This window comes from Cygnus atratus, chromosome 26, assembly GCF_013377495.2.
Source record: "Cygnus atratus isolate AKBS03 ecotype Queensland, Australia chromosome 26, CAtr_DNAZoo_HiC_assembly, whole genome shotgun sequence".
NCBI classification, from domain to species: Eukaryota; Metazoa; Chordata; class Aves; order Anseriformes; family Anatidae; genus Cygnus; species Cygnus atratus.
In genome coordinates this window covers 1701065-1727181 of record NC_066387.1, presented here as the reverse complement: position 1 = coordinate 1727181, position 26117 = coordinate 1701065, and the positions used below count along the sequence as shown (strand labels likewise).

Genomic DNA, 26117 nt, shown 5'->3' with positions numbered 1-26117 from the left:
CTCCTCGTGGACCCCAAAGCATTGCCCGGCATGGATTTCCCTCCCCTGTTGCTCGCTGCCGTGTCACGCAGGGCAGAAAGCCCGGGACTGGGACAGCGGAGTGGGGATGGGCCCCGAGAAGTCCCTGCCTTGTACCCCCCCATTTTCGTCTTCAATTCTTCTGGTTTGTAGCAGAGGCTGTGCTGGTTTGGCTGGGTCTGCATCAGCTGTTGCCCATCGCGCCTTCCCACCAGAAGGGCCAGGTCCGGGGAGATGGTGCTGAGCACAAAGAGGCCACGCGAGGTTTTTCCTTGGAGGTCTCTGATAAGCAACCATAATTATGTGACACAGTGGTTTGGGGCCCTCTCAGAGCATGGCTTTTGAAGACAATGGAAAAAGAGCTGGGGCTCCCATCTCAGCTGGGGAAGGGACATTTCCTCGCTGCTCCGGCTCCTCTTAGCACGAGGCTGCCCCAGCACGTCAGCACCCAGAGCACCCAGCGAAAACACGCCCGTGGGTTTCCTTTCCCCGTCCTCCTTCCCGTGACCTACCCAAACGGAACGGAGCAGCGGGTGATTCAGCAACAAGAAAACCGAACGAAAAACAATCTCCTGGTGCTAATGGGATTGGTTCTGTCCCTACCACGCACATTCCAGCCTGGCTCAAGGGACCACTTGGGGGGAAGAAGGGGGGGTTGACGAAGCCAAATTATTCTCCGTCTTCAAATGGCAGGGTTCGGCGCGGTGCCGCTGGCCGGAGCACCCTCTCCGCAGCCGGCACGGAGCGCCTGCGTGCATCCAGCCCGCCGCCAAGTGACACGCATTTTCCATTCCCTGGGCTTCATTACTTCTTGGAACGCAGACCGCATGCGTCGGGCCGCGAGGGGCTTCGCTTCCCTCCGTGTTTATTTTCACTGCCGTGTGTTCTTTTGCCAGGTGAGGAGCGCAGCCAAGCTGGTCAGGGAGAGCGCGGATGTATGGTTGCGGTTTGGCCGGGCGGGTGGGAATCGGGCTCCCCGGAGCACCTGCTCGCCGGCAGGCGTTGGAGAAATCCCACTGCTTGCAACGGGACGACACGTGTGCGCGCCGCGCGGAGGTGCTTCGCTGCGACGCGGCCTCGCGGCGAGGCTGGGTGCTGGCACCGGTGCCAAATGGTGTTGGGGACGGCCAACGGTGCCAAACGCTGTGGGTGCTGCATGCATGGGAGCGGAAGGAGCCTGAGCTCCAGGCAATGAGGTATTCAGCCTTCCTGAAAGCACATGGTACTTCTGTTGGCTTTCTGCTCCTCCAGCTTGCTCTCCAGCGCAGGGCATAGCAATATCTGCACCTCCGTATTGCACGCATGCGTTATCTGCACTGGATGAGATGGTGATGCTGTTGCACAGGGTGGGAGCCCAAAAAGCCAGGTGGTTTCCATCCCAGGAGGATGCTGCTTGGCCAGTGTGTTACACCAGAGCCCCGTGCTGTGCCAGTTCAGCTCCGTGGTGGGAGCTGGGGGACCTGCAGGGTTGGGATCAGGAGATGAGAACTCAGGAGTGTTGCTAGTGGGGAAGGAGAGGGCATCCCACCCTCAGCAGCCTCCCAGGAGAGACCGGTAACATCTCAGGGAGCTAAAACATCTCCGTGTCTGAGCATTATGGTGGGGAGATGCAGGCAGGGTGTCCTAAGGGGGGCAAAATATAAGGAGGGGGAAGGAACAGCCCCGGGCTCCGCTGGCACATGCAGGCGCACCCCAGCCCGCGTGCCTCCCCGAGCTCACACGCTTGCTGGTATTACACGGGGATTAGCAGAGAGCAGCCTACCGGGAATGGGGAGGGAATAAAACCAGCCAGGAGCACGGGCACTGAAAATGTCCGCCAGCACCCTCTGTGTAGGCAGGAGATGGAGCAGCGTTGGGTGCCGGTGCTGTGCGGAGACAGGGAGTGAGAGGGAGGTCACCCGCTGGCTCCTCCGCAACAACAGCATGGAAAGGACCCGCGAGGCTTCATCGTGCTGGGGAAAATCTAGTAAGAATCAGGAAAAAAAAGCTCGTGGCGGCCAGCTGTCCGCCGCCTCCACCCAAGGCAAAGTGCGTGGACCGATAGCGCTGCGAGGAATTCCTGCTTCTGAGCACTTGCGGGATGAAACGGAGAGGTCGGAGGAAAAGGCAGAGCTGCCAGCTCATGATTTTGTCATTAGTCTCACAGTGCTGGATGCAGATTTTAAAGCCCCAGCTGTGGGAGTCGTGGGATAAGCGAGAGCTCGGCTTGCATTAAAAAGGTACATTGCTAGACTTCATGTTTTGTAGGGGGGAAAACAGTGAACATATGACTCAAATACATCCTCATGACTTAAAATGAAGGTCAGAAAGACAAGGAATGTAAATAGTTTGGGGCTGATTCTTTCTTTCTTTTTTTATATATATTTTTTTAGCCCTGTAAGTCAGACTTGTGATTTTACAGGGAGATCACCGCTCTCCACAGTAGGAAAACCAGGGCTGCCTTGATATACTGTGTGTGCAGGATAAATATATTAAAGTTGTGTGAGTTACTCAGATGCTGTGCTAACACTGGTCATAAAAATCACCTTAGATATAAGGCAGGCTCCTTGGGGAAGGGGCTAAGTGCACTCAACAAATAATGAATAGAAATAAAAATAAATATCAAATGGCCCATAAAATCAAACAATAATGGTAACTAGAAAGTTCCTGGATCTGCTGTGAGAGATAAAATCCCATCAGCAGCATGAAATAACAAGAAATACCCCCTTTTGGTTCCTTCTCCACATGACACAAGTCAGCACGCCTGGTCACCAGAGCAGTTATGGAATACATCTTCCTTCCAGAGTCTTATAAATGCATTTTTCATGCTTTGGGAGACCTTCTGGGGTTCAATTTAACTGGGATCTGGGGAACATGTGAAAGGCATTTACAGCATGCGGCACAGCCTGGGTTTTCCTGCCGGGGAAGCAGAGGTGTAACGTTCGCAGCTCCCATCCGCCAACCCGCCCGGCTGCGAGGGACGCAGAGCTCCGCAGCGCGGCTGGGCTGGATGGCAGCGGGGCTGCTTTATTGCTGAGCATGCACTGGACTGAAATGTAAGCACTTTAAAATATATATACGAACCTAAAAAATAAAGAGTGAAAGCGTAGAGCGTAAACCTTGTAAAGAAGGGGGTGTGCTGCAGAGCTAAAGCTACGGAAAGTGGCCCCAGGAGAAAGTGGGAAGTATCGAATGGAGCAGAGCTGGTGTGTGAGGAAGCAGGATAAGCGCCAGGGCTTGGTAAGGAGGCAGGAGAAGAAATCCCCAAAGCACCAGCTGAGCTGTTTTTCAGCAACAAAACGCACAGGGCGACGTGGAGCAAGAGCTGGGGTGGTAGGCGCTGGACCCTGCAGCCCCGTCGTGCAGCAGCAGGAGCAGAAGGAAGAAAGGGCAGCGGGGTGAGGCGCGGAGGATGCGGTACTGTGGGATCTCCCGACAGCTCACGGCATCATCCTCTGCCTCTCTTGGCTCTCCCGCTCCTCCTGCTCTCCCCGCGGAGTCTCCGCGGCCACACCACGCTTTGGTGTGCTGACATCTCCTGTCCTGTGTGGGTCGGGTCTAAAATAACAGGGCCCCGAGGTCTTGGCTGGGGTCTCCCTGCGCCGCAGCAATACAAATAACAAATTAATAAGTCCTGCTTCCCTTTCTCCCCAAGGTTTTACGAGGCTTAATTAATGAATGTCTGTAAAATGCATTTGGAGCTGGGAATGAAATGTGCTGTGGAAATGCCAAATATTTTTAATGCTCCAGCAGATTTAGAAGGTTTAAATAAGAAAAATACACAGCTTTGCCTCTGAAATAGATTCCTCTCCTTGAAGCAGAGGGCTCCAGAACATGAAGTTTTCATCAGGCTGACTTGAAAGGGTATTTTCATGGCTTTCTAAGTGTGTTTATTCTCATGTGCGAATTCCCCCTTTCCCTTATACAGATGTGGACGCAGGCATGGGAAATCAAAGAAATTTACCCACGGTCGTTGGCAGAGCCACCGCTATGAATAATTTCCCGATTTCCACTGACAACTGGAATGCCCTCTAGCCCGTCCGCTGCCTCCAGATGTGCGACGGCTTGAAAAATTACACGGCCCCGCGACGCTTGGCCCAGGCTACAGCGATGGCTGTGCCAGGATGCCGAGCATGTGTCAGGATGCGTCGTGGAAAAGGCATCGTGGACACCCGGACGAGCTCTGACAACAAGACTGCACCCTCTGGAGGGTACTGTTGCTCTTGCACAAAGTGGTTTTTTTTGTGATAAAACCTTGGAGGGCTGGGGTTGAATAATTGCTTGGGTTGTTGAATAATCGCTTGGGTCGTGAAAGTGCTGCCTGTGCTGTGGCTTTCCTGAGGACGTGGGCTGCCTGAACCCGTCCGCACACCGTGCTTTCTCCAGGTGTTTAAGGGATTGCACGTGGAATCCAGAGGGAAAAGGTTCAGCGCTTGGGCGCAGGCCACCCTGAAGGTCCCTTGGCTGCTGCTGGAAATCGGTCGGCTGGGCCTGCTGTCAGCAGGAGACACGCAGCCTCCCCCTGGGCCCCCCCATCTGTGGGGCCGTGAAAGCCCCCTGCAACCCCCAGAGTCGTGACAGGGCTCCCCAAGGCCCCTTCCTCTGTGGGGCTGTGACAGCCCCCCAGAGCCGTGACTGGGCTCCCCCGGACCCCCTCAGCTGTGGGGTGGTGACAGTCCCTGGGCTCATGACAGGGCCCTCATGTTTGTGGGGCTGTGTCAGCCCCCAGACCCCTCATCTGTGGGGCTGTGACAGGTCCCCTGGAACCTCCATGGTCATGACAGGGCTCCCCCAGACCGCCTCAGCTGTGGGGTGGTGACAGCCCCCAGGCTCGTGACAGGACCCCCGTGTCTGTGGGGCTGTGACAACCCCCAGACCCCTTCATCTGTGGGGCCGTGACAACCTCCAGACCCCCTCATCTGTGGGGTGGCGACAATCTCTGGGCCCGTAACAGGACCCCCGTGTCTGTGGGACCGTGACAGCCCCCTGGAGCCCCCAGTGTCGTGACAGAGCTCCCCAGATCCCCTCATCTTCGTGATCACGACAACCCCCCGGGGCTCATGACAGGACCCCCGTGTCCGTGAGGCAGTGCCCGTCCCCAGACCCCCCCCCACCCCCCCCACCCGCGGGGCCGTGACGCCGCCGGCTCCCCTCGCCCTCGGGGGCTGTCACCGGCCCCGGTGGCGGCGGCTGCGGGGCGGCGCCAGGCCCGGCGGGCGCGGAGCAGCGCCCCGGGCCCCTCTCGCCGCTGCGCCTTTAACGCGGCGACTCCGCCGCCGCCGCCGCCTCCCAGCTCGGGGCCCGGCGGCGGCGCAGCGAAGATGGCGGAGTCCGGCGGGGCCGAGTTCGCCGCGGAGCGGCCGAGCAGGTGAGCGGGGCCCAGCCGCGGCCTAGGCCGGGGACCGGGCTCGGGGAGGCGGCGGGGCCCCGGGGGCCGGCGGGGCGGGGGCCGGGCCCGGTCCCGGTTGGGTCGCGGAGGCCGGTTGGAGGCCGGCCGGGCGGGGGCCGCTTCACCGCAGGGCTCCCTCCGGTGCCCACGACCGCCTCTTTTATTTTTTAATTCATTTTTTTTCCACCTTCGGCCCCAGGGGTCTTGGCGAGGCGGAGTGCCCAGCCCGGCCTCCTGCATCTTCCACCCCAGGGAGGACCAGAGCGGGGCTCTCCGTCCTGTAATTGATGGTCGTAATGATAATAACGATAATAATAGTAATGATAATAATAATAATGACAACAATAACGCTTTCGCTGCTGGAGTTCACGAGGCTGAAGTTTGCGGGAGGCTTTGTATTTCTGTAAATTTGGGAACGTGGTTGTTACACATCGGTCCTGCTGGCATGCACAGCCACCGAGTTTTGGGGTGTTTCAGGCCCGTTCTGTAAAACCCCCCGTTTCTAACACAGCCCGCGGGGCCGGACGGTCCCGCAGAGCCACCGGTATCTGTCACACCCGTCACCGGTGGGGCGCGAGCTGCTGGGCACCCAGGTACCGCGGTGCTGGTGAAATAGGGCTCAAGGTGCTGGGCTCGGTGCCCCCCACATCAATGAGCCCTCAAGTTGGTGTCTGGGGCCAGAAGGCTGTCCTGGGTGGTACAGGTGCTCCCCGCACGCGGGGGATTTCGGTACCCAACGCGTTGGTTTCCGTCGTCACCCAGAAGTTACCGCGCTGGGCAGCGTTCAGAGAGCTGCTGGGTGCTGTGCCGTCAGCCCGTCGCTTAGCTTCAAAGCAGCGTTTCTCCTCAACCTGACTCTCCCCGAATCCACTCCCGAAATAACGTCACGCCGTGCTCGGGGAAGGAAGGCTCTTAGGCTCATTGTTCAGCACTGGAGAAGCCTGTCTCAATTCTCACCTTCTACATATATATATATATATTTTTTTTTCTAATGACTGCCTGTGTAAACTGGATGCCGAGCTGCCTTGGGCGTTTCATTTTCTCTCTCTGCACCTCTTTTTTTTCTTCCCTCTCCGAACAGGAACAGCGGCGCGTCTCGCACACAGGTGTTGGTAGGGCTCATTGCCCGGTGCTGGGAAGCGTCTCAGTGTGGGGCGTGTAGCAGTGAGAGATGGAAGTAATTTGTTTCAGGGCCGTGATAAATCACCCGGGCTGGAGCTGTGGCAGTTCTGTTCCCTGAGCTGGAGCTCCGTGGCGTTCTCTATCGCTGCGTGTTTGTTTTCTTTGATAATTTTAAATTAAAGCCTGGTGAGATCTGGATCCTGCTTCTCGTTGGTCATTAAGTCTCCCATTTTAAAGGATGGATTTATTGGAGAGTAAATCCATCAGGGAGCCTGTGGGGAGAAACCTGATGGGGAACATTGGATACGCTGCATAGCCTGTATAGATCAGGAGGAGAATTTCAAGGGCATGCCCGACCAACTCGCGATTCCTTCTTAGCTGCTTCTGCTTCTGACTTTTCTGCACTTCCTGAGCGTTCGCTCTCTAGGGCAAAGGACGAAGTCCTCCCTCGCCGCTACACGCGCATGCCATCTCAGCGGTACTCAAGCAGCACGGGCAGAATTTCCATCTTTGGAATTGCGACCGCGTGGCTGCTGCTAGCTGCCCGCCAGCACGCTGGCTCCCCCAGAGCAGGAGAATGAGCTTGTCTGCTGGGGATCCCGTGCTTCTGTGATACGGAACGTGCTGTGCGAGACGGCGTGGACAAAAGGTTCTCTTCTTGCAAGTTGAAAAGCAAACTGCCCAAATCTTCTATTTTGAAATAAATTTGCCTTTTTTTTTTTTTTCCTCCTTATGGATAGAGTTTCCTGAACTGCAAATGGGTTGCATGTTTTACTCCCAGCCCTCAGTATCGTGTGGAGGGAGTGATTCAGGCTACGTAATTACCCTGTGTGTAATGCTGTGCTCAGCGCTGCTCCCAAAGATGTGCTTTGAGCTTGGCGAGCAGGTAAGGACAGCAGAAATGGTGAAACCCATCGGTGCCCTCGGTAAGAGAAGCTGTCTGCGCTGCAGGCAGCGAGATGTGTGAACTCCGTGGCAGTGCTTGTAGAGCAGGGTCTCGCAAAGCGAGGTCCCACAAAGATCTAGGAAAAATACCTTTTCAGATGCTGCAGAGGATCTGTCACAGGGGCCTTTAAGCAGGAATTAATCGGGGTGCCCAGACAAGCTGCTGAGGAGGGCTGTGTGTCTCTCGAACTTGGGATAATTTCTGGAGGGAAGGAAGGCAACCAGGTTGTATAAACACTTTTCAAAACCCTCGCTAATAGCGTTACACGCTGGCGTGTTTGCTGAAAGCAATCCCACCTGTCAAAACCAGGATGAATGGACGAGGGAGACCTGCAGGTCTTGCTTATCTGAAAGTACATGTGTCTCGGTTCACATCAAGAGAAAGTCAACCTGAACTCCCCTAACCTTACCGCTTCTGAAGAAAGCGGTGAGAGAGAGAGCAAATGTACAGGAGGACGGGGTAAAATGGCAACAGGGGAAGGAAGATAATGATAACGGCTGTGAGCCTGCCTTGCTTTTGTGGTATTGAAACCTTATATAGCTTCAGTCTTCACTTAGGCTTTTTTTTTTTCTTTTGAAATTGTTCAAAGTTTGGTTTTGGGTGTTTTTTGTGTTCTCTTCTCTGCCACATGGCAATTTTTAAACAGATTTAATTGTTAGATCTGGTAGACGCGGTGTAAATGTTCACGCTCTGATTGAATCACTGTAAAAATAACTGCTGCTTTCTCTCTCAGCATTGGAAGATTTCTGAGCTGGAGGCTTTATTTAACCAAAAGTAAACTTCAGTGATTTTTGAAAGGTTTTTCTCTTGCCCCCAAGTATTGCTTGATGTTAGCGGCTTTGAGAGGAAGAGCCTCGCATCACGGGATGATGGCTAAGGCGTCTCTTGTCGCTTGTATGGAAGATGAACACTGAACTTGCACAGAAATCAGTGTAGGTCAAGAAAATCAAGAAAAGCTGTTGCATTTCTGGGCTCCTTGGGTTTTGTTGTTCAGGCGATGCAGTTAGGGTGGGTGGCACGAGGTGTGTGCGGAGCCAAACTGCCCGAGAAGCTGGAAAAGGTGCTGCTGTTTGGGACGGGCACACGCCTGCAGAAGGTAAGTGCAGGGGATTCAGGTAACGAGGGAAGCGGGCTACAAGCAGCCGTGGCGGTAAGAGGATTTGATCGTGGAACTGAACAGGAATTGGTGCTACAGTGCCAAGTGCTGGGGCAGCTGCTTGCATCTGCTGCAAAACGTGATTTCTACAGCTTGCCTTGAAGGGCTGGCCTGTGTTTCTTCCCCTGCCTGCTATTTCGTCACTTCACGTTGCTTTTGCTCGAGATCCCTGGCTGCTCAGGGGCAATAATCTGCAGGGAGGAGGTGCAGGGAAAGGAGGAGCGGCGTGCTGCGGGTCACGACAGCGTGGCTGTTCTGCTCCCCGTGTGCCACAGCGCTACGGTTACATGCACAGTGGGTGCTGTCACGTTTGTTTCAACACTGCCCAGAGTCTGCAATCGGATGCTGCAGAAACAGGCTGAGACGAACACTTCTCCAGGAGCCTCGCGGTCCAGTTCTGAAGTTCTCCTAAATTTTTGCGTGGAGCCAAGGGATCGGTATGGTTCTGCGGGCTGGAGGAGGTCGCAGAGTGATTTACTTGGTGGGGGGAACTTTTTGCCCCGTAGGAGCAGCAAGCAGAGCCGAAACGGGCCATGCCTGGCGGGAACGTGACCCAGGCTTGGACGAGCCAGGAAGCTGAGACGGATTTTTGGCTGAAAGGGGCAACGGCAGTGCCACGGACCAGCTCAGCCCCATCGTACGCTCCATTTCTGAACGCAAAGTAATCGATAACACGAGGTAGACAGAAGGGCAGGGTGGGAATCGTCAGCCCAGCCGCGAAGCTCTGCTCGGGGCTGGACCGGGTGTCCCTTTTGGGGTGGCCTTGGTGGCTCTGCTGTGCATCCCGGCACCACTAGGTGCCTCTCGGCCTTTGCACAGCGGCTGCCACGGGTGCTGCTGGAGAGGTGCGTGGGGATGGCAGCGCGGGAAGCGCCCGCTGCGGCTTTTTGGGGCGAAACCAGCCGCGGCGGCGTGCTGCGGAAGGGTGGGTCTGCCTCCTGTCTTGCTCGTTTGGCATCGCCGCAGCTTTCCTTTTCCTCAACCCAGGGTTTGACCAAAAGGGCGTGGGGTGGGGGAAACAGAACGGTTTAGGGCAGTGCTGTCAGCAGTATCGAGCGTGTAAAGAGCCTGTACTTAGACGCATCCACTCGTGTGCCCACGGCATTTTACGGGGTATGAAATCCACCGTCCTTCTGGTGGTTCTGGTGCTGCTGCCTGAGCTCGGGAGCAGCCGACTTTGTTGGACCACTTACACGCTCTGGGTGATTTTTCTGTTTGCTCGGTTTGTTCCTGGCTCAGCGGGATTATTTTTGGGGCTGACGAGAGTATAATCACTGTAAAGTTTCGGGGGTAGCACCTTTCCATTCACAGTCATTGCAGAAATACAGGCTGGGTGTCCCTGCTTGGTCAGGGACCTCCTGAGGTCCCTCCCAACCTCATCCCTTCTGTAATCCCGTGGTGTCTCAGGCAGCACGGTGGCGGTCGCCACCCACGCTGAGATCCCCTGCGGCAGCTCCGGGTCCGGACACAGAGAGCAGGAGCAGCACATGGTGGTAAGTGGTCTCAGCCTAGCGTGGGGGGCACCTTGGGGACCCCGCCATGACCACCCCACAAACTGGGGCTCAGAGGGCTCTGTCTTGAGAGTCACACTGTCTCCTTCAGACCCCAAATGAAGGGCACCAAACTGCTTTTCCCCTTTGTCCCTGCACCAGCATAAAGATGGACCTGGCTTCGTGACAGAAACATTTTTAAGAATCTTGTTGGGTTTTTTTCTTTTTTTTTTTTCTTCTCAATTTGTCCCGGGTACAGCATGTACTGACCAGTCCCTCACGTTGAAGCTCCATGAGGTGGCACAGAGTTTAATGTGCTCAGATGTTTCGCCCTCCACTTTTTTGTTCCATGCTCCAACGCTCCGTTTTACCAGGCCAGCCAGCTTTTGACAGCCATCCAGTTTTATTAGTGCTTTTAGCAGAAACCAGAATCCCACCTCCTTTGGCTCGCGAACAGCCTAGCGATTGAAGTCTGGGCACAGAAGACATTCGTGTGTGTGCGGCTGCTGCGCCCAGTGTGCATCCAGCATGGAAAACAAGAGAAACAGAGATTCAGAAATGTGTCTGGGGGACAAAAAAAAAAATATTAAAAAAAAAAAAAAAGTTGAAAAGACTCTTGCTTTAACTTGCTGCCCTGCGTTTGGGTTATAGGGGTTTCCTTGGCTCCAGCTTCGGGACAAGTAGGATGCGGGTAGGCAAGCAGTAGGTGGATCGGGAGGACCTGCTTCGGAAAGCACTCAGGAGTGAGGCATTAGGCACTTTCTGGCTTTTGTGAAATGCCTTTAATTGCTGCTTTCGCTGCCTGCCAGGCTGAATCAGGCGTGGGCTGCCCTGCAGAGGGAGGGCGTGGGAGCCCAGCGGTGCCCGGTCCTGGGCCAGCGTCGGGCACTCGACCTTCTGAGACCTCAGCTCCCTGTTTGTGGGATGGACAGGCGTGTCGCGTCCCCCTAACGCAAAGCAAAAAGGTTGGGTTTTGTTCTTTTAGAAAAAAAAAACCTTCTTGCAATTACTTGTTCTCCTTTCGCCGAGCATTAACTCTCCTTAAACTTTGAGACTCGAAGTTTAAAAGACAGAAGGTGAGGTTTTTCAAACTGCCACTGATTTTTCACTGTTCGACTTGAGACGTTTTGCAGAAGACCGTTTTCCCCAGAAAATATTACTCCTTCTAAACTTCAGACCCATTTATAATCTTTATTTGAGCGCTCCAAATTGCTAGGCGCTTCTAAATAGAGATATTAGTCTCAGGCTTTCTACTGGTATTTATTGCCTTGATGAAGGAGAGGGCGTCAGGAGAGGAAAGCGAGTGGAGGCAGAGGAGGGAAATAGGAGAAATTAAGAGAAGGAGGTGGAAAAGGGAACAAAGAAATCGATGAACTGATTTTTGCTCGCATATCTTTCCTAAGAATGTTTGCGCTTCTCCGGAAAACATCGCCTTCATTTGACGCGTTAATATTTAATTAGGTGCTGATCATTAAGTGCTGATTGTCGTTGCTAATTTGACAGGCAAGCGATGGGAAAGGCTGTTCCTGGTGGGGTGCTGGTGACAGCCCTGCGTGCTGCTGGGGACGTAAGTGGGTTAACAGGGCAGGGATTTCTGAAGTCCCATCGCCTGGCAGCGAGGAATGTGCCTCGCACCCAAATTTCGGGTCCGCCACAAGAGGCTCGAAGGACCCCTCGGGGCGCCCCCTGCCACGGGGCTGCAACGGCCCCATGAAACAGCAAACCTGCAGCGACGGGCTGGCCTCTTTGCCCCAGCGTAACGCTCGGCAGCGCGCGGTGCTGCAAGCTCATCTTCATCGCTTGGGCATGTGATGCGAAGCCTGAGGAGCTGAAATATTGCAGTAACCATGGCTACCGGTGACTTATCCGAGGGAGTTTGACTTTTGTTTTGATTTTAAGTGTCTTAATTGTAGTTTAAAAATCAGAACCTGAATGTGTTTTTTTCACTTCGGCATGAAGCGAAGGGCATTAAATGATTTGCATTATTAAAATACCTATAATGCTGCCTTTCAAAGGCTCTTAAAGAAGGTCCTTAATATTCATACCATACGTGCTAAATAAAGTTACTCTTCAGCTTTGTTAGCTCTGCTGCTCTCGCCATAAAACGTTTTTTTGCAGGCTTGAGTGCTCAGAAGGTGCCTCGCTGGTTATTTTGCAATCCCGAGCCCTTTGTTTATGTGGCGCTGAGCGCTTTATGCATGCGAACACACACATGCTGCTGCTTTTCCTCCGGCCTCTTTTGTACCCCAGCCATGCCCCGCAGGGTCCTACCTTCAGAGCTTGTGTTTACTGGAGAGGCTGGCTGCTGGAAGTTTGCCCTGCTTAGAAATCTTGCCAACCCCCTCGAGTTTCTCCTGGATGAAGAATTACCAAGCACCACCTGCCCAGAGAGGGGGAAAACGTGGGTGGATATTAGCGAGGATGCTGAACTGGGATGCAGAGAGATGCTAGCACCAGAACTCTCTGCCCGTCCAAGGAGGACCACGGTATAAAAGGAGAGTAGCAAGAGGACTTGTGGAGCAAAAAACTTCTTTTCTCACTTAATTCGATCACTGAAATGTTTTCATCTAGCCTGGTGTAATTCCCTCTGTTTGTACTTGTGCAGGAGTTGCAAACATGCTGAAATATGAACTCATGCTTGGTAAGCCTTTAATTCCAGCTTTGATGTTTTTAATCATCAGTACAGATTTGGTGAAAAAAAAAAATAATGATTCATTAGCTTGAAATGCATCTTGGATTACACGCGGTGTGGTGGAGAACAGAGGAGGCAGAGATCGGGGACGGCTGTCCCGCGAGCAGACCTCGGATGAAGCCAAGGTCGTGTCGGTGGGTGTAACACGCCGTCGGGATGTTCTCTGTGTCTCATCTGAACCGGTTCTTGAAGTGTGGCCCTTAAATACCTCTCAGCCCGTCAGCTTTAGAGGTCTCCTGGGTGTCCAGCCCCGTGTTCAGACGCCTCCTCGCTGCATCTGTTTCGGGTCAAAAACCAAGCAGTCCTCGCTCAGAAACGCGTCAGCTAGGAGTCCGGGCAGCATGCCTGGGGCAAGGATGAGCAGGTGGCCAAGCTCCTGCAATAGGCACAGCGGCAGGAGGAGAATTTCTGGGCTTGTTTGCCTTCCCTGCTTGCCTGCTGTCTGGCTGGAGCCACTCCCTTAACCCTTGCTTTCACCTTTCCCCAAGCCTGCGACGTGCGTGTGGATTCGGGTTGATTTTCCCCAAGCCGTGGCCGTGTGTACCATGCTGAGCTGTGCCCGGCGCTGACTGGAGGGGATTGAAAGCAATCTGGTTCAGAGCAGCAGCCTGGAGACAAATCCTCTATCCCATCAGCTGTACCCCAGCAGGCCCGTTCTGGAAATTGGGTGTCAGAGGTGGTAGCAGAGTCCTGGAGAGGGCTGCCCGAAATGCGCAGCCCTTCTGAATTGAATTCCGGCTTCCCCTCTGCTCGTGCTAGAGATGCAGTTGTAGGAATATAAAGATGCCTTTCACTGCTGCGGCTATTTCCCTATGGAAAGTGGGATTTCTGTTCTGCTCAAGTCACCTGTATGCCAATATATTCACGGTAAAGGTCCCAATCACGTCGATGTTTTCAGATCCCCTTGCAGGTCGCGGTGAGGCCCGTGGGATGTGCCAAGGAAGCGCTACTTGATGGGGCCGTGACTTCACCTTTTATGCTTTTCCAGAGGAGAAATGACCGTGCTGTACGTCAGCGTGCTCGGCGCCCGCAGAAGCCTCCGCAAAAGCTCTGCCATCCTTTTGAGGGCAAAGACGGGGGAAAAAAAAAAAAAGGAAAATTCCAGAAGCTCGCCGGCCCTGCCTCCATCCGAAGCGGCCGGGGGCAGGAGCAGAATAAATGCTTTCTCGCTATTGTGTGATGAAAAGCTTTTATCTTGAAGGCACGTTCTGAACCCCTGAGAAGTAGATGCAACTCCGCTGAAGTTTGCCTGCAAGGCTGCTTCTTCTGTACGAAATCGTTAAGCACCGAGTACACGGCATATTCAGATCTCGCCTTAGATAGGGACGGCCTCACAAAGGCACTTTCAAACGTTCAAGGCTTCCTTTTGTGCTGTTTCAGGCTCCGCCATCCAACTGCTGCCTCTCTCCTCCCTCCGCCTGCGATGCAGCACGGAGCAAGGCCAGGCACAATGCGCGAGGCTGCCCTGTGGGGTGGCGGCGGGGCTGAGCCGAGCCTGCTTTTCTCTCCAAATCCCTCCTAACCCTGCTGCAAACACGGCTTGTTGCTGTTTGCTCACCTGTCTTCCCCCCGCTTTGTCTCTTGTGAAGTTTCCTACTTGATTTCTCAGGCTTTTTGAGAGTTTTATCGTGCTTCCAGCTCACCTGTTTCCTCTAAAGATTCTCTTTTTTGTATTTTTCAGCCTGAAAAAACCTGGACATCATCAGTGTTTCTTGCACTGTTGGGTTTTGTTTTGTCTTTTTTTTTTCCCTGGAGGATTGTGTAATCATGGCATCCTTTTATTCCACACCTGTAAAAAGACACAGGGACAGGTACAGGGAGTTTTCCTGGGGCAGCTGCTCGCAATTACTATTGAAATGAGTCGCATGTGCAAACACTTTTATTCCTGCACAGAAATACCTCTGGCTCTTTTAAGCTTTGCTCTGGTTATTTACGGTGCCTGTAAAAGTTAATTGGGGAAAAGGCAAAACGAGGGGTGTTTGTTCAGGTCAGGCAGGTTGTTGGAAGAGGCACCCACACTGGGTTGTGCCATTTCTGTGGATAGAATGAAAGTGATCACCTCTGGTGAGTCCTTGGGGCAGCACAGCGAGGAGGATTATTTAAAACTGGTGTGACTAAAACATGGAAGAAGACTCCCATGAGAAGAATCCTGCAGGAGATGGAGTCTGATGAAGTTACGGTAAAGTCAGGAGCTGCCCTCTCCCAGGTGAGAGCTGGAGCTGCCTTGGTGTGTTTTACGTGTCCAGTCGGAGGCAAAATGGGTTTGCATTGGGCGCGGTACCGTGTTCAGAGGCACGGTCCTTTCCTATGTGTGGTATTTCCTCCTCGCGACCCCAGCGAATTGCTCCGAAGGGGAGAATAAAATGAGTTTGACACGATGAATATTCATGTGCTCGCTCCCTCCAATCTATTCCCTCCTTCGCCATGGGAAGAGCCGGAGCGCGTCGATGTTTCTTGGCTCTCGGAGTAATGGATAAGGGTCTTGTCAGCAACTGACTCGTTGCTAATCCTTTTTATTAGAGGAAGGATGTTGTAGCTGGACTCCGTTCTCCGTACTGAGACTTCAGTATGTTTTGACTTCAAGGTAGGGATTTCAGATGTGTGCTGCAGGAAGCACAGCTGACTAGTGTCAGTCATCCCAGCAGGACCCCGTACGAATTTTGGGGCGCCTTCCCAAGTCTCAGTTCTGAAGCAGGCTGCAAAAAACTTGATCTCGGCATCCCGCAGCATCCCAAAGCGCTCTGGAGCTGCTTGCACAAAGCGTTGGCTCTCCCAGTGCTCTGATGAACATCACAGACTTCCCCTAACTCGCCTCTTCTGTAAAGCTCGCAGGAAATTGCAGCCCGATAAGTTAGGCAAGTAGCAAGCCCCGTCCATTGTTCCTTATTGTTTGAGGGTTGTTTACATCCCCTGTTTTCTTATCCCATCTCTGACCTCGCCTACTTGTTTGGTCCATTGTGTGTGGCTGCTGTTGTTGTGCAGGTAGTGAACTTTTTGGGAGGGCTGTTAGCAGATCTGATTATACAGCCCCTAGCACATCGGGACATAATCTGTATACTATTTTTTGGCTTTGTTGGTATGATCTACCTAAATAATAATGCCACCCTTTAAGCACAGCACTAAGTGCACTCCCGTTGTGGACTTGGGAGCAAATAATCCAGCTTTCCAGCTTCACGGTCACCTACTTGAGATTTTTTTTAATGTCACACTTCCATAAAGCATTTCCTAAAATGTAGATAGAAACCCAAATACCAGGCTGCTTCTGAGAAGCTCAGACCCACCTCGAATACTGGTTCTTGTGCGTTTTCTTCCCAGAACACGGGATGTTGGCCCTGCGAAACAATGCAGAGTCAGATTCTGTTTGCAGGTGAATCCTACTGCCTCCTGTTGGTGCAAGCGACCCCCCATCGGGTGTGCAGGGCACCCCGTATCGCCCTGCTCAGGAAATCTCAGCATCACTGCAGTTATTTTCAGAGCAGCACGGAGTAGCTTGAGTCCTTTCCGCTTGCGCAGCAATGCTGCCGACGTTCACCTCCACTGACAAGTGCATCTGAGGCCAAGTGAATCTAAGAATGATGCTCTCTGCACCGAGGAACATGTGCGAGAGGCATTGGGAAAACCAAGGAAATATTTACACTGGGAGGGGACTGTTTACAGTGCAGTTCAAACAGTTGACGTTATTTAGAGCAGCCAGGGCTATGTAATATTTTGCTTTTTCTCTTCTCAGGAGGGTCAGGCGTAAGGAAAGGATCAAACAGGGCTAGCAGGGCCGTCCTTGGACGGTACGGAGCATCTAACAGCTGCACTTAGGATAGGTGCTGAGAAGAATAAGCAACTGTGATCCAGCCCCGTGGTTGAAGTCGAGGTCAGGGAGGACTCTGGGGCAGTGGCAGTGCGCGCACGCCGCTGTTCGGCGGGGAGGTTGGCCCCACTCGCTGAAGGTTGGATGGTCTCCGAAGCCCCCGTGTGCTGCGGCGTGGCAGGTTGTCAGTAATGGGAATGTATAATTTGCAATTCTGGAAGTCTCTTTTGTACTGGGAGAAGGGAATGCAACCGAGGTACTGATGTCATGATGTTCCGTGTGGCTATCGAGCTGGGAATTTGCTTTCAAACTGCTTCGTGTTACAGTATCTCCCCCAGCATGCTTTGTAGGTATACCACATATTGTTTTAATTTAAAACCAGCCTGTCTCTCTTGTTCTGTTTTTAGCATGGCTGACAAGAACAGCACCCTGAAATGCACGTTCTCTGCTCCTGGCCACAGCACCACTCTACTGCAGGGACTGGCCTCGCTCCGAGCTCAGGCTCAGCTGCTTGATGTCATCCTCACTATAAATAATGAAGTGTTTCAGGTTCATAAAGTTGTCTTGGCTGCCTGCAGTGACTATTTCAGGTGAGAATCTGATAGGGAAGCAGGCATTTGTACCTTTCCCCTTGGTTTTTGTTTCCCCATCCTCTCCCACCCCAACCTCCCCACCACACCCCAACATCACGCCCACACACAACCCTCTGGAGGTCTGGTTTGCCCCGCAGATGTCAGTGGGATTACCCGTAGGTGTGTAGAGGCCTTGAGTCTGTCCCTCTGCGTTCAGGTGAGGTTGTTCTACTGCAGCTGCCGGTTCAAGCCCAGGTCTTGAAGCCACCTCGGCAGCTTTGCCTGCTGGAGGAATTGGGTTTTGCCCCGGAGCTGCTTCAGCTGCTTGGGAAGTGGCAGCGAGGGCTCTGGAATGGGTCATCCCATCGAACGGCGGTGCCCATTGGAAAAACGCTCACGTTAGCTTTAAATACCACCGATCTGTCTCCAGTGCGTCATGCTCAGCTGTCGAAGGGTACGGAGCATTTTGTGTGTGTGTATTCCCAGCCCCCTGGGAAGGATCGACCCATCCTGTGTCACAGAAAGCTGGAGCACGGCGATGGGCTTTCTTAGCCAAATTAATGCGAGGTGAGCCAATGGCAGAGCGGGGAGTTCAGTCTTAAGCGAAAAATTGAGTTCATCAGTCTTTATTCAAGTCTTTTATAATGGTGCTCTGACTTGGAATTACTTCTTTTACTTAGGGATCTTTGCTGGCAGCAGCAGCTTCGTGGGAGGGGTGCGCTGGGGGCAGCAGGTACGGGGAAGGCTCAGATCAACAGGGAGCTTGGTGTGGGGCTTCTGGGCTTGAGGTCGTAGCAAGTAAGGGTGGAGAAGTCCCAGTCAACCGAGGTTGTAATCCCTTGACGTGTAGGTTCCTTCCTGACCTAGCAGGTAATCAGGAGCAAAGGGACTCTTGGCTTCCTTCTCCTATTTCTTCGGCTGCTCTGATGGTGTCCGCCTTCCGTACACACTGCCTAGGCTCTTCCCTTCTCTCCCCCTTCTCACTCCCCTCGGTAACATAAACCTTCCAAGCTTATCACTCTCCCTAACGGGCATGCAATTAATGATGGAGCTGATCTTCCACCAAATGCTAATAGCACTATTTGTATTCATAAATGCTGTATGCAGTGCCACTGCTAGTGTGTTTTCCCAGTTGAAGTATAATTGCTGAGTAGGTTTCTTGCTATAACTTCTGCGGTGTTAAGGTTGTCCCGGGGAACAATGGCAGAATAATCTAGCTTTGGAAAATACTCTGTTTTTATGCAGAACGGGGAGGGAAAAGAGTGAATTTGAGGCATTTATGTAATCAGCATTTTAGAAACGTAACACTTTTTAAAGGAATTGCACTCTACTTGATGGTTTGTCTTCATCATGGCAACAGTAATGCTTTTCTTTGCTTGTGCACGTTGAGCTCCGTGCAGCTAATGCATGAGTACACATGTGTCTGCATCTCCTCTGGGGCAGGGGATCAGGGCAGCACGCTGTGCTGTGACATGGGATATGCAAGGGGATTTTAGCAGAATGCTCTCATCTGCTGTATGGACAAATAATTGCGAGCAGTGTTCCTGGTCACTTGGTTACAGAAAGCTGATTTCATATGCAGATATTTCCTTATTTAGGTCATTTAGCTTTTTTGTAGGTTTATGCTGGACGGCAGCAGTTCTTCTAGCCTGGTTTGGACAGGAAACTTGGAACTCCTGTCTTTTGACAGCGTTCCCAAGGTACTTCTCTGTTCCTGTGTCGATGCAGAAGAGGAGGGTCTGTTCATCATTTTCTCCCAGCAACCTTGGAGTCGCTGCAGCTTCCTGAGGCAGCTCTGACACTTTCTTCACAGCGAATTCACCTTTCAGATGCGCAAGAGTAGGTTATCAGTGGTGGGGGAAACTAAAATGTGCAGGCAGTTCAAAGCTCTTTGGTGTGACAGCCTTTGTAGGCTTGCTGTGATGTTTGTGCAGTGACACTGGATGGCGAAACCGCGTGTCACTGTCCTTCAGCAACCCGGTTTGACTTTGCTTTCCCCAGCACTGCTCTGCTGCTCCTTGTCGAATACTACACACGGCGCAACCCTTTGCCCCCGAGCTACCAATATGTAACAGAAACTGCCGAAACTTAATGGAAACGCATAAAAAAAAATGTGCAGTTCTGTCCGCATCACGCCCACGGGCCCCGTGGCTGGGAAACGCAGCACCGCTCGAGAGGAGCGGTTTACGAGATGCCTGTGCGCAGCCCTCGGCGTGGTATGTGCTTCCTGTGGAATTTAGAAGCCTCCCAAGGAGGTGATCTAGGGCCTAATCTCAGTGTGGCCTGGTCAACTGATGTGCTTGCAGCTGTGCTGTAAGAAAATCTTTTTTTTTTTTTTTTTTTAAATTGCCTGCTAGCCCCCTGCCGTTGTACTGCAACATAACAGACGCTTTCTGAAGTGGTTGCAACTCCGCTTTTCTTAAGGGAATGAGCCTTGGAGGGGAGGTTCTGTTGTGATTACCAAAGCTGTTCATAAATTGTATTGCATCTGCAATATTGGAGCCACTTGATAGCTGGCCTACAGTGTAATGGGCTAACTGAAATCTTTTCCTAAAGGCCCTGCTGCACGCAAGCTCAGAGGCTCACTGACCTCTTTAACGTGGGTGTCTTTCCAAATAGTATTCTTTTATGCTCACAAATCCTTCATACTTAAAAAATATTAGGTAGTTAGGGGTATGGATACCAACCTACGCTGGTGCGGGTCCTGTTGTAGCCTTTGGTTGCTGCGTGTCATGGATACGTTGGTCCAGCACGCAACACTCCCTGCTCTCATAGCTCTGCCTACTCCTCGATGCTTTGTCCTGTGAACCATCCTTATTTATGCTGCCAGTGACAGGGAGAGTGAAAAACCTAGCTTTGATAGCTGAATGTTACTTCTTAGTGCATTGTTTATGCAAGCTTTACGTAATAATGACATACTCTTATTTCTCCTGGCTTTTAGAGATTTAGCCTTGGTTTATTTTTCCCCCTTATCCTTCCTAAGAGAATCAGTATGTTCAAAAAAAATCAGAAGTAATACATCATTTACGTGTGTTTAAATAGGAGGAAATTTTGTTTGTGTTCTTGACCTCCAGGGCAATGTTCACAGGCGGGATGAGAGAAGCCAGCCAAGATGTGATCGAACTGAAAGGTGTATCTGCAAAAGGACTGAAACACATAATAGACTTTGCGTACAGTGCTGAAGTGACTCTTGATCTTGACTGTATTCAGGATGTGCTGGGAGCTGCTGTCTTCCTCCAGATGGTGCCTGTCGTGGAGCTCTGCGAAGAATTTCTGAAGTCTGCCATGAGCGTAGAAACGTGTCTCAACATCGGGCAGATGGCCACCACCTTCAGCCTCGCATCCTTGAAGGAATCGGTCGATGCCTTCACCTTTCGGCATTTCCTCCAGATCTCCGAGGAGGAGGATTTCCTCCACCTGCCGCTGGAGCGCCTCGTTTTCTTCTTGCAGAGCAATAAGCTGAAAAGCTGCAGCGAGATAGACCTCTTCCGTGCTGCCGTCCGCTGGCTGCAGTACGACCCCGCGCGCCGTGCCAACGCCAGCCAGGTGCTCTGCCACATCCGCTTCCCGCTCATGAAGTCCTCGGAGCTGGTGGACAGCGTTCAGACCTTGGACATCATGGTGGAGGACGTCTTGTGCCGGCAGTATTTGCTGGAGGCCTTCAATTACCAGATCCTGCCCTTTCGCCAGCACGAGATGCAGTCCCCGCGCACCACCATCCGCTCGGACGTCCTGTCCCTCGTCACCTTCGGCGGCACCCCCTACACCGACAACGACCGCACCGTGAGCTGCAAGGTGTACTACCTGCCCGATGCCAACGTGCGCCAGTTCAAGGAGCTGACGGAGATGGAGGTGGGCAGCAGCCACTCCTGCGTGGCCGTGCTCGACAACTTCGTCTACATCGTCGGAGGGCAGCACCTGCAGTACCGGAGCGGCGAGGGAGCGGTCGATATCTGCTACAGGTACGATCCGCACCTGAACCAGTGGCTGCGCATCCAGGCCATGCAGGAGAGCAGGATCCAGTTCCAGCTGAACGTCCTCCACGGCATGGTGTACGCCACCGGCGGGAGGAACCGCTCGGGGAGCTTGGCCTCCGTAGAGAAGTATTGCCCCAAAAATAACGAGTGGACTTACGTGTGCTCCCTGAAGCGCAGGACGTGGGGGCACGCTGGAGCCACGGTAGGAGACAAATTGTACATCTCGGGTGGGTACGGGATTTCGGTGGAAGACAAAAAAGCCCTGCACTGTTACGACCCGGCCGTGGATCAGTGGGAGTTTAAAACCCCAATGAATGAACCCAGAGTCCTGCATGCCATGGTGAGTGCAAATAATAGGATTTATGCTCTGGGAGGCCGCATGGACCACGTTGACCGTTGTTTCGATGTTTTGGCTGTGGAATATTACGTGCCTGAAACAGACCAATGGACAACGGTGAGCCCTATGCGTGCGGGTCAGTCGGAAGCTGGCTGTTGTTTACTAGAAAAAAAGATTTATATCGTAGGAGGGTACAATTGGCATCTGAACAATGTTACGAGCATTGTGCAGGTGTACAACACAGAAACTGATGAATGGGAAAGAGACCTACATTTTCCAGAATCTTTCGCTGGGATAGCATGTGCTCCCGTGATACTGCCACAGGTAACGACCCAGAGATAACTACACGTGACTGCGTCGGCCTGCGAAATCACCCCGTGTTGCATGTTACCAGGATGCCGTGTTGTTTCTTTGTTGTTTGCAAATGGTATTGTGCATTTTGTGGGTGAGGGAAAGAGAAAAATAGCTTGCGTTCCCTCCTCCATAAAGTCCCTCCTCCTCTCGTGTAGTGTTCTGGCAAGCGTGCTTCATCAGAAGCACTTGTCAGCTAGTTAGACTTAACAGATGTTACAGCTGGAAAAAGCTTTTCTCTTTTTTTTTTCATTTTCTGAAAGCGGGTGGGGGGGGGGAGTGCATTTTGCCAACTTTCCATATTTTGAACAATGTTACACGCTGCAAACACTGACAGCTCAGGAGTAACTAAGTACTGTGGTATGTTTATTAGAGTTCAGGTGTGATGTTTATCAATCGCTCCAAACATCATCGTTATGTCAATCTGTTGTTTTCTAGCAAACAAAAACCAAAACCTGTATAACATACTGACCTCCAGAAGCAATAAAGGGACAGTGGGAGCTAGAAGATCTCAGGTGCTTGGATTATGAAAGCATATTCTTGCTTTTCAAAGGTGACTCGCTTTCTTTCCCCCCTCCAAACGGGGGAATGCTTATCCCTGCACACCTCTGGTCTCGGTTGGTTCTTCGTTGTTTGGATCACACTGCACTTCCAGATCCCCTCCTCACCCGCTCCAGGCAGCAGCATGATATTCCTGTCCAGAAATTCTCCCGTAATTGGGGCGTCCGCAGTCTGCAGCACAAAAGCCATGTTGATAACTTGATTACGTGTAAATGGGCATGATTTTTTAGAACTGCCAACGACTCGGTTGGCTTCACTGGCAATAAGAGCTCAGCAGCCGTTCATCCAGGCTGAAGCAGGGAGCCCCCAGGGTTTCTGTTCTGGGGCCCCGCTGCCTTCGCCTTTCGGATCGCTCCACCTGCACACATCATCCAAACTCTCTTTGCACAGTAAAGGAGGTGGGTGCTACTTGCTCACGTGCTTGAAGGTTTTCTCCCTTGACTTGTAAATAAGATTCTGGGTATCATAATATGATGGAAGTCTAAGTGGAATGTGTTTTGTTGCCAGTGAGTATTTTAAATTAAGAGATTCATGTTAAGGTGGCTCTGTCATTTTTGTAAAATCTGTGTTTACTGCACAGAATACTGTTACTTCCTGAACTTTCCTTTCCTCCAAGCCATTTTTCTAATTAATTTGGCTGACTAATGAACTGAAAGTTTCTCCTTTTATCAGGTATTCTGTTTCAAGGGCTTTGTTTTGTACTTGTATAAGTTTGATTTTGATGTATGCAGCCTTCTTTTTAGAGACACTGTTGCATTCTGCTGTTAAATAAATGCTCTGCTGTAACCTTTAGAGACAATATATAATGTCTGTTTTGCTGATGAATCATTCATCAGGTCTGTGTAAAGCATGAACTCCGTACCTCAGATTCACTGAAAGATATTTTTCTCTAATAATTAAATCAAAGCACCTTTGGGTATGATACGGTGAGGGCACATGCTCCTCAGTTAAGCTCTCCATTCTAAATTTTAGTTAAAATGGTGCATAGTTTCATCTGTTTCTATCTATTTGCTGGTTTGCCAATAATAAATTGATGAAAAGTGCTTGTTGTTGTATAGTATGCTGAAGTCAAGTGGGCAAGCTCTGCTTTCTAGCTCTTACGCAGATAATTTACTCCATTCTCTGTTCATTTGGACTGGCATAGAAGCTAGAAACACTGAAAAACGGTCTTGGCAGATAACAAGCAGATTTTGAAAGGATGAAATGTAACTCAATACGAGCTTCAAAGTTACAGACTTTTTTTTTTTAATGCTTGCATATGCTTATGAAAAGGCTACTTTCTTAGCTTAGTAATAAATGGAAGGTTACTTGCTTTCCTAGTTGCAGAACACAATTAATCTTCATGTGAGTGAGCCGTTCCCCCATTGTTGCCTCCCTAAAATACTCAAGGATTCTTCCCTGTTTTATTTAAGCCCTCCTACCAATAGTATTTCTATGGCAGCAATTGCTGGTTTGTGTCTTCTCTAATAACGGAATTTTTCTGAACGTGCAGCTTTAGTGCTCGCAGGCCACACCGCAGCAGATGACTGGAGAACCCATGTGATGACCGTAGCTGGCATCTCTTCAGAAGGGACTTGGGCTTTTTTGTTTTTCACTCCAAGCTTCTAAGGTACGTGTGCGTGTGGTGGGGAGGGAGAGGATTAAAGGGGGGAAAAAAAAAAAAGAAAAATCCTTGGAAAAATGAAAAAGCGTGTTTGGTCTCACTTTTAGTGTCAGCCTTGCAAAAACAAACATAACCTCTGTATTCATTCACATTGAAATGGTGGCTTTGTAGACCAAGGATACACAAAGCCATTCAGAAACTGTATTTAATAAGCAAACCAACTGTTGCCTGCTATGCAGCAAACTTGCCTGCACTCCCGTTCCCTGGAACTGCAGAGCAGGTGCTGGGAAAGGTTTCCAGATCCTCTCAGTGAGACCTACAACGAAGCGCTGCTGTGCACCACCTTGTTACTGGAATGTTCTTTTCATGGCAATATAAAATAATTATTTTTCATAACGTGAGCTAGACGTATTCTAACTGTTCTAAATTTAGCAGAGACAGGCTGAAGTATTTGTGAAAGTGCGTATCATCCATATTGATAATAAAGTTTGTTTTACTCCTTTGAAGTACATAGCTGTGGCTTTGAGCCATTCTATACATAACCATTATTCTGAAAATAAACTGGTTTGATTCTTCGTATTGAAACAACTTGACAGCTAGATCAGGGTCTTCATAAATATCCGAGTGATCGTGCTGTGTGGCTGGGTCGGAGAAAATGCTTTAGAGGATGCCCTGCATGAGAAGCAAGTGGACTGGGCTCCGCTCTTCCTCAAGAATGAACCAAGCCAGATAAATGTTTGATTGCACTCAGAGCCATTTATTAGTCTCAGAGCAGCAATAAATGTTATCAGGGTAAACCTGATTTGGTACATTTTAAAATACCCTTGAACAGATGGGGAACAGTAAAAGCACAGCGTCATTAGTTCTAGGTATTTGCAGAGTATGCATGTCCCATTAGGGACTCCTGTCAGGGCCGGGATAATAGCTTCTGTCTTCTCTGATGTTTTATGGGCCTGAAATTGTACTTAAAACTATAAAGGAAGAAAGCACTAGAACTCTTGGCAGGGTGCAGAACAGCTAGAGATTGGGAATGTCTGCATCCTATTAATGGTGTCGTTGACCCTTTTCCAGAGGGTCTGTCAGCTCAGCAATCCGACTGTCATTTCTCCCTATCCTAGAACCTTGCTAATTCGTGCAGACGCGTCCTCGCTGTTGTCTGGAGGTCTTGGAAGTTTACTACCCGCAGAAAATTTCATTTCTTTGATTTACAATGAACGAGGACACTCCCACTAGCTCTCGGTAGCCTGGTGCTGATGTAAAATGATGCTATGCAACAGAACTGCACAGGACCTCTTGTAAGCCACATCAAACCTATTCAGATGTTTCCACTTCAACGTCTGTGATAAGGTCTGTAGTTGCTGAAAGTCTGCAAACTTCAGGGACATTTATCATGCTATGATTATTGAAGCCAGACTACTGTCAGAATAAATAAAACATGTTTCCCAGTGCAACTCTAATTATGATTTTTAGCCAGTTGTGTAATGTGCAGAACTTTATTTACAATAAATCTTCCAGTTGCTTGCATAAATGAATGAGATTTCATCACTTGTGACTTAAGGACCAGGAAAAGTTAATGTGGTTGAATAAATTTACAGTCTAGTCTGGGTGTGTTGGCATGTCAGGCGAGTGAGGGAGCAGAGCTGGCTAGCAGTGCCTTCCTAGGAGGGCTCAGCTATCTTGAATTTCACCTGGGAGCATGTATATAATATTATAACGTGTATAGTTTCTCACTTAAAGTTATTTTTTGCGGAGACAGCTTAGATTCCACTCTGCATTTTAATACTGAGTAGGCACAGTGTCAGCCCACAGACTCCAGAACTTTTGTTTCTCGTTCCAAACTAATAACCGAGCTTCAGAAACACAAGTTCGATGCTTTCCAGTTTAATATTTCAACTTCAGGGAGCTTCAGAGAGAAGTTTTAAACTTTATTTGCGGGGCGGTCCTGATTTCAGCTGCTCCAGCATTGAATGTTCCATGAGATGAACACAAAATGGGCTTTCTGCATGGAGACAGCTGCTGGTTTAGCTCCACAACCTGAAATTAGCCTCAGATTGTAAGAGAAAGGGTGAAGATTCAGAGCAGAGCAGCGGTGGGGGCCTCCGGGAGGGCAGCATTGGGGTAG

At 51.1% G+C, this 26117-nt stretch overlaps 1 protein-coding gene across 6 annotated transcripts; it reads left to right on the top strand.

Moving 5' to 3' along the window:
- The first annotated feature begins 5188 nt into the window (after positions 1 to 5188).
- KLHL26 (kelch like family member 26) lies at positions 5189 to 25518 on the top strand. Of its 6 annotated transcripts, XR_007709146.1 has the most exons (6): positions 5262 to 5365; positions 17002 to 17184; positions 20241 to 21804; positions 22270 to 22790; positions 23885 to 24001; positions 25114 to 25518. XR_007709146.1 is itself a non-coding variant. In XM_050715571.1 (4 exons), exons 1-4 carry the CDS (start codon positions 5319 to 5321, stop codon positions 22300 to 22302), a joined length of 1827 nt encoding a protein of 608 aa, XP_050571528.1. In that variant the 5' UTR covers positions 5198 to 5318; the 3' UTR covers positions 22303 to 23429. The 6 variants fall into 6 exon arrangements, 4 of the variants coding, with proteins under 4 accessions (XP_035425740.2, XP_050571528.1, XP_050571529.1 ...); XR_007709147.1 differs by having other exon boundaries at positions 20241 to 22790; positions 25114 to 25450; XM_050715571.1 differs by lacking the exons at positions 23885 to 24001; positions 25114 to 25518 and having other exon boundaries at positions 5198 to 5365; positions 22270 to 23429.
- The last annotated feature ends 599 nt before the right edge of the window (positions 25519 to 26117 follow it).